The sequence below is a fragment of the Salvia miltiorrhiza genome, chromosome 3 (assembly GCF_028751815.1).
Source record: "Salvia miltiorrhiza cultivar Shanhuang (shh) chromosome 3, IMPLAD_Smil_shh, whole genome shotgun sequence".
NCBI lineage: Eukaryota > Viridiplantae > Streptophyta > Magnoliopsida > Lamiales > Lamiaceae > Salvia > Salvia miltiorrhiza.
The window spans coordinates 13833818-13845833 of record NC_080389.1 but is presented as its reverse complement, the minus strand read 5'-3'; the positions used below and the strand labels follow the sequence as shown (position 1 = coordinate 13845833).

Genomic DNA, 12016 nt, shown 5'->3' with positions numbered 1-12016 from the left:
TAATATTGTCCTGAATGTGAAGGGGAAGACAAAAGATACAGAAAAATCTAGAGAAGAATTGAACACCTTCTGCAAGCGGAAAGAGTTGAAGAAAGTGGATGGAACTCGAGGGTATCCGAAAGCATGTTATACGCTTGACGGGGAAGAGAAGAAGATCTTACTTCAATGGATCAAGAGTCTTAAGTTTCCCGATGGGTACGTGTCAAATATTAGTAGATGCGTTGACATGAACGCCCTGAAGATGCACAACATGAAAAGTCACGACTGTCACGTGTTCATGCAAATCCTTTTGCCTGTTGCATTTAAAGAACTTCTTCCTAAGAATGTTTGGGAGGGAATTACAGAGTTAAGTTTTTTCTTCAGAGAATTAACATCCCGCAACGTGGCCATATATGACATGAGAATACTGAGTGAGAAGATAGCTGTTACTCTTTGCAAACTTGAGCGTATCTTCCCTCCTAGTTTATTTGATTCAATGGAGCACCTACCAGTTCATTTGGCAGATGAGGCACGATTGGCTGGTCCAGTGCAATATCGGTGGATGTATCCTTTTGAAAGATATTTGAGGACATTAAAAAATCATATAAAAAACAAAGCCAAGGTTGAGGCGTCCATCGCCAATGCATACTTACTTGCAGAAATGTCAACCTTCTCTTCGTTTTACTTTGAAGATCAAATATCTACAAAGTGGACAACTTTGCCTCGCAATATTGAGATGCCCGTTGCTGAAAATGATGATCCTCTTTGTCTCGCCATATTCAAACCTATTGGGCGTTCACTTGGCCGAGGGACGAAGAGATACATGGATGAGCGCGAATGGCTTGCTGCACACATGTATATTTTGAGCAATTGTGCAGAGGTTGCAGAGACATATAGCAAGTGAGTATTCTCGTTCAATTTACGTATAAGAAGTGTTCATCATATATAGGTGTTAACATATTTGTTTGATTCTTTGTATCCAAGGATCTTCAAGGAGGAAAAACGATATGCAAATCCTTACATGACTGATGCAGAGTTTGAAGTCGCGTTTCACAACGAGTTTATTGTGTGGTTTAACCATTACGTAAGAGACGATAAATTTATGTTAAATATACATTTACTTACTCTAAAATTGATGATGAGATTCTCGATCGATTTGATCTAATTTTGAAAAGTCTTTCTCACTATTCTCACTAGCAAACTTAAATGATATTTGTGTGAAACAGGTTTGTCGTCCTTGTAACGACGAGTTGAACCCTTATATTAGGTCGCTTGCAGCTGGACCATTAAGGGAGATTGAAACATACTCCGGCTATTTCGTGAATGGCTACAGGTTTCACACAACTGATCATGATAGAGAGAGTGCGACTGTGAACAGTGGCGTTTGCATAAAAGGCTCGGTCTATGGTAGTGATAGAGATGTGCTAGACTTTTATGGGCGTCTGCAAGAGGTTTGCGTGCTGGAGTATCCGGGGTATCCAATTAAGCAGACAGTCTTGTTCAACTGTGAATGGTTTGACTTGTCGGCTCAGGGAACTTCTATTGATACAGACTTCAAGTTAGTTTCACTGAACCACACACGAAGATATAAGAAGTATGATCCCTTTGTTTTGGCGAGTCAAGTAGTTCAAGTGTTTTACTGTCCCTATCCCAGTACGAACCAATCAAAGAAAAATTGGTGGTCAGCATGCAAAGTCAACGCAAGATCAAAGGTTGAAGTGTCTACTGCAGCATCTACATCAACATTAGATCAACCATTTCAAGAAGAAGTGGTTACTATTATGCCTACTCACACAAGTGTAGGCATTGAACAACCACTTCTCCTTCATCCCCTCGGTGGAGTCGTTGAGATTGAAGATGACGATGAAGCAGAAGACGATGATTCCCCGTTGACATCTAACGATAGTGATGATGATAGTAGTGATGCTTATGAATAAATGTAAATGCACAGATGACGTTGAATTTGATTGCAAATTTGTTATGTTTGTTAGTTACTGTTAATGTTATGTTTCGCTATATATTTGTTAATTTAATTGTATGCAACAGGCATCATGTCTACCTCTCGAGGTTTCTTGGGATTTGGGAGCCAATCTGGCGTTAATGCGCCAGAAGCTACAGCAGATACATCTGATGGGTCTGGGACGCATATTTCTGGGACTCCCGAGACTCCCCAGGCTTCTAGTAGTTCACGGGCTAGAAGGCCTAGGGGCCCTATAGCTGCCGCTATCAGAGAGAGAGAGGTTAAGACACCTGATGGGAGGACGGTATTTCAGAGGCATCCTACGACTGGGTAAGTATTTTAGTTAAAATTACTGTTTCTCGTACACCATGATTAAGTGACAAAATTACTTGTACACAGTGTTTTGTTGGAGCCCACTGGCCTGTCCAAAGCTTGCACGAGCACATTTAAGATGTTTGAAAACCCAGGCGGGTACACATGGAAGTTGACGCCCCCGGCGATGAAGGATAAATTTTTTGATGAATTACAGGTACAATTAAATTTATAATACATATAAATATATCATATTAAATTGTTAAAATATTTGATATTAAATTAATTCTCTTTCTTTCAACAGAAAGAGTTTATGTGGCAGCCCGATGATGAGCGTGACGTGAGGAAAATGTGGGAGACAAAAGCCCGCAAAAGGTACTCCGACATGATGAGCGACTACAAGACAGATCTCAAGCAGTGTATCCGCCAAGGGAGAGAGATGTCTAGGCCCGTCTGGATGACTCCCGATTTTTGGACTGGACTCCGGGATTACTGGCATCAGCCCGAGGTTGAGGCTGTTTCAAATCGAGCACGTGCCAACCGGATGTCCGAGCCCGATGGGGAGGGTACAGGGATCAGTAGGCACGTGGGCGGGTCCCAATCGACTCGTATCCTGCAGCAGTATATGGTATCTACAGAGCTAATATATTGACTAATATAACTTATTTATCTTATATAAATGCATCTACAGAGCTTGGATCCTGGTACTTCCCAGGATGCACCGAACTATGCCACCTTCCTCCGCCTCCACACGTACGCCGACGGAAGTTATACGTCGGAGAGAGATGCTAGAATTGACGTAAGTGTTTAAGTTTATTCAAATATTTAGTGAATGTATTTATTTTCTAACAATTATGCATTGTTATGTATGTATTAGGCCGAGGTTCATCGACTGGCCGCTGCCACAGGATGACAGGAGCGGCTAGACGAGGTGTATTTGGAGGTGGTGCAAATTGATAGGTCACGGATCTACGGCGTCGGGAGTGCCGGGCAGAGTCAGGCTAGTAGGGGGTCTATCCGCAGCACGGGCAGTTCTGCGGTGTCTCAGCAGCTTTATGAGACACGGATCTCCACGCTGGAGGAGCGATTGGCGGCAGAGCAAGCACAATGCCAACAGATGGAGGACCGCATGGCGGCAGAGCAAGCACAACGCCAATAGATGGAGGACCGCATAGCTCAAATGGAGGCGTTTATGAGGATGTATAATGCTCAGCCACCTCCAGGGCCTGATGCCGATGATGATGATGATGATGCTTAGAATTATTAAAACTATATATTTATGTTTTCAAACAAAATTACATTTGCACTTTCTTTTCAAATTTATGTTTTATTGAACTATATATTTCAAGTGCTTTAATTATTAAAACTATATATGTTTTATATATTTATGGCAATGATGATGATGATTGCATTTAACATAAACAAATAAATTCAAATCACATTATAATAACCAAATTAAAACACTTTTGGTGTATTAATGTTAAAAAAAAATAATAATTAATTAATTATTAAATATTAATTAAATATTTTACCGACGATAAAAATAAGGACCGAAACGAACTCGCTCACTAATTAACAACATATTTCAGGTATTATCTCCACATATTCAAAGATTATAATTATATGAGTGAGTATATAGCATTTAAATGAATTAATAGATGTAGATATATCAATAATACGAGTGTTCTGTACTGGTGATCACTCGAAAAGAATTTCAAAGTTAAGCGTGCTTGACACAGAGCACAAGCAAGATGGGTGACCCGCTGGGAAGTCGGGTCGCCGACTGGGAAGTTCGTCTAAAGTATGCAATACCGTATAAATACGGAAATAAATTGTGGATATACAATATACAATAAAATAAATAAATAAATAAATAAATAAATAAAATAAAATAAAATAAAATAAATAAATAAAATAAAAAACATTACCGTGGGCAAAACGCCGTCGGTAGTTACCGACGGCAATTTGCCCTCGGTAAATACACGGCCATCCTCCGGCATGACCCACCGGCCGGCGGTAGCTTGTTACCGACGGCGTTTCGCCGCCGCTATTTAGCGGCGGTAATCGCCGTCGCTAGTTTTCCGGCAAGGTCAGCCGGACTCCGGTGGCTCTCTACCGACGGCAAAATAGCCCTCGGTAACTAGCGGCGGTGTATGCCGCCGCTAATTCTCCAGCTAGGCTCCGCCGTTTAACGGCGACAATTCCGGCGGCGATGCCGCCGTTAACTGCCGACGGCGAATGTTCGCCGCCGTTATTGTCGTTGCCGACGAACCTTTTAGCGGCGGGAGCTTGCCGCCGTTATCGCCGCCGGTAACACTATTTACCGGCGGCCGTCTTTTGTTACCGACGGCATTTAGCCGTCGGTAATCAACGCTTTTTTTGTAGTGACCACTACACCGATGGTCGTCGATGTTTGGGGATTACCGGCGGCCCGTTGCCGCCGCCAATATTGCCGCCGGTAATGAATTAATTATTTAAATTATTTATTTATTTAAATTATTTATTTTATTTATTTTATTTATTTTATTTATTTTATTTATCTCCACTAATATTTTCGTATTTATACAATATTTCAAACCTTAGGCGAACTTCCCAGTGGGTCACCCATCTTAGTTGTGCTCTAAGTCAAGCACGCTTAACCTTGAAGTTCCTTTTGAATTGTCCCCAGTAGAGAACACTCGTATAATTGATATATCTATTGCCTATTAAATCATTTAAAGGCTATTTCAATATACAATATATATCATATATTCATAACATTTCAATATGAGGAGATTATATCCAAGTAATGTTAATTACGGACCAGTCTCGTGCCGCCCGTATTTTTATGGCAAATAAATATTTATTTTTTAATTTATTTTTTAAATTTTTTTTAATTTTTTTTAATTTTTTTTTAATTTTTTTTATCAATATAGTTTATTAATCATAAGTATTTTAATTTGATAGTTTTAATGTATTTTTGAATTCATTTGCATATATGTCTTTATTTTTATGTCGAAACAATATATCTATTTATTAATCAATATGTTATTAATTTTTTTTTATCAATCTACGTTATAGAATATAAGTATTTTCATTTTGTAATTATAATGTATTTTGAATTCATTTGCATACCTTGAATTCACTCACAATAAATAGAACGATTTGAAAACATAAAACAATTAAATTGTTCAACAAAACACAAATGTTAAACAAAGTTCAAGTGTAATTGTGTTTGTTCAGAAACATAACATAAAAAAAAAGTTCAACATGATATAGATACATAGAAGTGATGCTCAAGGTAGCTGACCCGACCGCCTCAGTATCTCCTCGAACTGACTCATCCGCTGCTCAAGGGCCTCACGTGCTGCTTCTTGGGCCGCCCTATCCTCCTCAGCCTTTTGGAGACGCTCCTCCAGTGTGGAGATCCGAGTCTCATACATCCGCTGAGACATCTGGGAAGAGCATGTACTGTTGGTAGACCCCCTACTGAACTGGCTCACACCAGCACTTCCAGTGCCGTACAGTCGTGACCTACCGGGACGTACGAGCTCCAAGTAGACCTCATCGAGTCGGTCCTCTCGTCCTGTCTCAGCAGCAACACGATGAATCTCCGCCTAATTCATACATAACAATACACAATTATTATAAAATAAATACATTTTACTATGTATTACTAATATTTGTTCAAACTTAAACATTTACATCAAGGTTGGCATCCTTTTCTGACACAAAAGTTCCATCTGCGTACATGTGTAGGCGGAGGAAAGTGCTGTAGTTAGATGCAGTTGGGGGGACTTCACCATCCACGAGCTGTTCATGCATTTATATAAGAAAAATAAGGTAATATATATATATATATATTAATATTTATATTTATTAGATAAATATACTTAATCGATAATTACTAACCAGACTCTGCTGCAGAATACGACTCGACTGAGACCCTCCAACGTGCCGACTGATCCCTGTACCAACTCCATCTGGCTCAGAGTATCGGTTCTCACGTGCGCGCCTAGAAACGGCCTTAACCTCATCTTGATCCCAGTATGCCTTGAGTCCCGTCCAAAAGGTGTCGGACATGCCCAGCGGTGTCTCCATCATCTCCCCTGCCTCGGTCTTCTGCTTGAGCAGTCTCTTATACTCGCTCATGTTGTCACTGTACCTTTTGCGGGCCTTTTCTAACCACATTTTTTTCACATCAGCCTCATCCTCAGGGTTCCAAGTAAACTCTTTCTGTTGAATATATTGGTGAAATTAATATAACATTTTAACAATATATAATGCTAAATTTATATATAGTAGAAATTCATTTACCTTGAATTCCTCAAAATACAACTCCTGCACCGTTGGCGGAGTTAACTTCCACGTGTACCCGCCTGGGTTCGGAATCCTCTTAAACGAGTTCGTGCAGCAGGTGGAGATCCCCGGGGGCTCGATCAACTTACTGTACCAATATATCAAAATAATTTAAAGAATTACTTGATATAGACAAATAATGATTTAAATAAAAATACTCACCCAACAGTATTCCTCTGAAAGAGGATCCTCCCGTCGCGCCTAACACACTCAGCCCTAATCTGCGCCACTGATTTGCCTTTGGGCCTTCTAGACCCAGATGCAGCAGCGCTCTGTGGAGAGGAACCAGACTCTGGAGTAGCGGAAATATACGGCCCAGAGCCTGAGGAGGACTGTGCCTCAGGCCCAGAAGACCGACTACCAAACCCCAACAATCCTCTACGATGAGACATGGTACCTATTTCAAATTGATTCAAATAAGTATAGACACAACCTGTATACAGTGATCAAAATAACACTCATATCACAGAAATTGATTAAGATAACATATCATTTCATCCAAAACAGAAAATCAATTTAAAATTAATCTAATTAACAAATTAATTTCAATTAATCTAATTAACAAATTAATTTCAATTAATCATACTTTAAACATCCTATAAAGTAACTATAGTTAAATCAATTCATAATTAATCTAATTACCAAATTAATTTCAATTAATCATACTTTAAACATCCTATAAAGTATCTAATTACCAAATTAATTTCAATTAATCATACTTTAAACATCCTATAAAGTAATTAGAATTATGTTAATTTTAATCAAACAAATAAATAATAAATAAATAAACAAATAAATAAAAGTCTATTAAAAACGAAAGTGTACCGTAGGAGTTGACGGCGGAACCGTGCGGTGGCAGGAGCGGTGAGACGGCAGGATTGGCCTGCAATTAGGAGGAGAAAGATGAAGAGAGGATGAGAGGGTGAGAGAGAGAGAGAGACGGAGAGAGAGAAGGAAAGGAGGGGCTTACCTTGACAGAGGCGACGGCGGCGACCGGCGACGGCGACGGCGACAGGCGGCGGCAGCAGCAGGGCAGGGGGGGGGGGGGGCAGGGGGGCTGGAGGCGCGAGGGGGGGGATCTGTTCTGGAGGAGAGAGGGTTAGGGCACCCGATTTTGGGCTTTAAAATTAGCGGTGGCCCATTACCGCCGCTAAAGCCCGACCCGCACTCTTTTTACCGGCGGCAACTTACCGCCGCTAATCACCGGCGGCAGATGCCGCCGCTAATTGCTAAATATTAAAAAATAAAATTCCCGGCGGCCTGAATATTTACCGGCCGCTATGCCGCCGGTGATCACCGGCGGTGACGTTGCCGCCGGTATCAACGCCATATATTCAAAAAATACGGGTCGGCAGCACCGCCGTCGGAAAGCCGCCGGTGATCGCCGGCGGCGAAACTGCCGCCGGTAAATCCTGCCGGTAAATCGGCGCTTTTTTGTAGTGTTAAGTGCTCTTTTGGTTCGAGTAGAAGAATGGAAATGGAATAGAATCAAATAAAATGGTGAAATTGTAATAATAAATATTACTTTTATTGAAAGTTCGATTTAACAACGGAAATGAATCATTGATAAGCCATTCCATTTCTTTTGTTCCCCTCTATTCTTAGAGGTAACAAATTGAGTGATTGAATTGTTGGAATATAAACATGATTTGTATAGATATTTTCTAAAGAGTATTCTAGAATAGTTGAGAATGAGATAGAAAAAGAAGAGCATTCTAGAATGATTGAGAATAAGTTAGAATTAAGAAGAAATAGCTAGATTTAGAGAAATCTAGAGTGTATAGAGAGTTCTAGAGAATGTAATAGTTGAGAGAATTCTAGATAATGGAGGAATTATCTAGCTACTACTACTTACCACTATAAATATGTAACCATGTAAGTGAAGAAAGTAATGAAGTGAATTGAAGAAAGATTGTGTTAGTAAACTACAATCCTCCCACTCAAATTCCTAAGCACACACACGTCGACAACCAATTTCTCCAAATTTCCTCCTACCAATTAAATAAATTCTCCATTATATATTCTTATATTCCAACAAAGTGGTATCAGAGCCACAAGATTCTACTTGTGGTATGGCGAATTTACAATCGTTTCAAGTCCCCATGCTCAACAAGAGCAACTTTGACAATTGGAGCATCAAGATGAAGGCGCTATTGGGAGCTCACGACGTTTGGGAGATCGTGGAGAACGGCTACGAAGAGCTGCAGGACGAGGCCGCATCTATCCCAACAACAAAATGATAGATTGAGAGATGCGAGAAAGAGAGACAAGAAGGCTCTCTGTCTCATTTATCAAGCGCTGGGGGACGACGATTTCGAGAAGATCTCAAATGTGAGTACCGCCAAAGAAGCGTGGGAGAAGCTCCAGAACGCGTGCAAAAGAGCGGAGCAAGTAAAAAAGGTACGACTTCAAACTTTAAAAGGAGAGTTTGAGTCTTTACATATGAAAGAGTCCGAATCGATTTTGGATTATTTTTCAAGAGTCTTGGCGGTGTCTAATCAAATGAAAAGAAATGGTGAAAAGTTGGAGGATGTAAGAATTATGGAGAAAATATTGCGCTCACTAACCCCAAAGTTTCAGCACATTGTGGTGACGATCGAAGAAACAAAAAATTTGGAGGAGGTGACGATCGATCTCTTGTTGGGGTCGTTGCAAGCATATGAGGAGAATCAAAAGAAGAAGTAAGAAATTTCAGAGCAAATTTTAAAGTTGCAAGTAAGCTCAAAGATAAAGAAGAAAGTTCGAGCAACAGCCGCAGACAGTACAAATGAGGACGTGGTCAAGGTCAAGATCGAGGCAGAGGCCGTGGACGTGGACGTGGACGATGACGAGGACGAGCAGGCTTCGTCAACAGTGGCGAAAGAAATGAGTTTACTAGTGGTCGGGGGAGGAGAGACCCGCAGTCAAGGTACGATAAATCTTCAATAAAGTGCTATAATTGCCATAAATTTGGGCACTATGCTTCCGAGTGGAGAAGTGAAAAATTAAGGATTGAAGAGAATGCCAATTATGCTGAGAACACAAGTCAAGAAATTGATAGTGTGCTTCTGGCATATAAAGGAGAAGCTGGAAGACAAGATGACACGTGGTACCTAATACTAGTGCTAGCAACCACATGTACGGAAAGAGAAGCATGTTTGTGGAGCTTGATGAGTCGGTAAGTGGCAACGTCTCCTTTGGTGATGAATCTAAAATTCCAGTTAAAGGAATAGGGAAGATTTTAATTCGCTTGAAGAATAGAAATCATGAATTTATTTCCAACGTTTATTACGTGCCCAATATGAAAAATAATATCTTGAGTTTGGGACAACTCTTAGAGAAAGGTTATGATATTCACATGAGAGATTATAACCTTTCAATAAGAGATGGGAAAAATAATCTTATTGTCTAGGTGCCAATGTCTAAAAATAGAATGTTCTTATTGAATATTCGGAATGACGTGGCAAAATGCTTAAAAGCGTGTTACCAAGATAAGTCTTGGTTATGGCACCTTCGGTTTGGGCACTTGAACTTTGGTGGTTTGGAGTTGCTATCAAAGAAAGAGATGGTGAGAGGCCTACCATCCATCAAACATCCCGATCAACTCTGCGAAGGTTGTCTACTCGGGAAGCACTTCAGAAAGCCATTCCCAAAGGAGTCAAAGCTCAAGAGCTCAAAATCCACTGGAGTTGATTCATGCTGACGTGTGTGGGCCAATAAATCCAAGCTCCCTCAGTAAAAATAATTATTTTATACTATTCATTGATGATTTTTCTAGAAAAACGTGGGTATATTTCTTGAAGCAGAAGTCAGAAGTATTTGATGCATTCAAGAAATTTAAAGCTGCCGTCGAGAAGGAGAGCAGACGACAAATCAAGGCCCTGAGGTCCGATCGAGGCGGAGAATTCACATCAAGGGAGTTTCTAGAATTTTGCGAAGCAAATGGAATTCGGCGGTCCCTGACAGTTCTGAGATCCCCCCAACAAAATGGACTGGCGGAAAGAAAAAATAGGACAATCATGGAAATGACGAGGAGCATGCTAAAGACAAAGAATCTGCCTATAAAATTTTGGGCCGAAGCAGTGGCATGCGCAGTGTACTTGTCCAACCGATCTCCAACAAGAAGTGTTTGGGGAAAGACTCCACATGAAGCTTGGAGTGGGAGAAAGCCAGGAATTTCCCACCTAAAGGTATTTGAGAGCAAATCCTACGTGCATGTACCAGATGAGAGAAGGAAGAAGCTCGACGATAAAAGTGAACCATTCATCTTTATCGGGTACGACTCTAATTCTAAAGGCTATAAGTTATATAGTCCAAATACCAAGAAAATAGTGATAAGTCGAGATGTGGAGTTCGACGAAGAAGGAGTATGGGATTTCAGTCCCAGTGGTGACTTCACCTTCATCCCACAATTCGAAGATGAAAGGATAGTCGAGCAAGTTGAAGAAGTCTAACAAGAGCCCGTAACTCCACCAGCTTCACCTATACTAGTCTCGCCGCCATCTTTCTTAAATGAAAGAGCCATACCACACGTAAGGAGTTTGGACGAGATATATGAGAATACAGAAAGGTTAGAAGATCTTACCTTATTCTGCCTATCTGCTTATTATGAACCTCTTAGTTTTGAAAAAGAAGCAAATAATGAAAATTGGCGAGTCGTAAGAGATGAAGATATCAAATCAATAAAGAAGAATGATACGTGGGAGCTCGTGACACTACCGGAAAGGCACAAGGCCATTGGAGTCAAGTGGGTGCATAAGGTTAAGAAGAATTTTAAAGGTGAAGTTGAAAAATATAAAGAAAGGCTCGTCGGGAAAGGATTTCGCCAAGTTCGGAGTTTTGCTCAGAATGACAAATCAAGTTTAAGGGGGAGTGTTGGAATATAAACATGATTTGTATAGATATTTTCTAAAGAGTATTCTAGAATAGTTGAGAATGAGATAGAAAAAGAAGAGCATTCTAGAATGATTGAGAATAAGTTAGAATTAAGAAGAAATAGCTAGATTTAGAGAAATCTAGAGCGTATAGAGAGTTCTAGAGAATGTAATAGTTGAGAGAATTCTAGATAATGGAGGAATTATCTAGCTACTACTACTTACCACTATAAATATGTAACCATGTAAGTGAAGAAAGTAATGAAGTGAATTGAAGAAAGATTGTGTTAGTAAACTACAATCCTCCTACTCAAATTCCTAAAGCGCACACACGTCCACAACCAATTTCTCCAAATTTCCTCTTACCAATTAAATAAATTCTCCATTATATATATATATATTCTTATATTCCAAATTTCCAACATGAATTGCCCATTACCCATTACCCAAACCAAACAATAAAGTAATGAATTCAATTAATTGAATCCATTTTCAACCCAATCAAACATATGCTAAAGAGTAAAAAGATAAAAAGTGATGGAAGTTTTATTTTGTGAGATTATAGAATTTAGAT

General features: G+C 40.0%; 1 protein-coding gene across 1 annotated transcript; it reads right to left on the bottom strand.

The window, feature by feature from the left end:
• Positions 1–5394: 5394 nt before the first annotated feature.
• Positions 5395–6986, bottom strand: LOC131017572 (uncharacterized). The gene is made up of 5 exons (XM_057946376.1): positions 6752–6986; positions 6548–6677; positions 6143–6466; positions 5936–6043; positions 5395–5847 (listed from the first exon to the last, which is right to left on the bottom strand). The coding sequence occupies exons 1-5, from the start codon at positions 6979–6981 to the stop codon at positions 5527–5529; spliced, it is 1113 nt and encodes a 370-aa protein (XP_057802359.1). The 5' UTR covers positions 6982–6986; the 3' UTR covers positions 5395–5526.
• Between the last annotated feature and the right edge of the window lie 5030 nt (positions 6987–12016).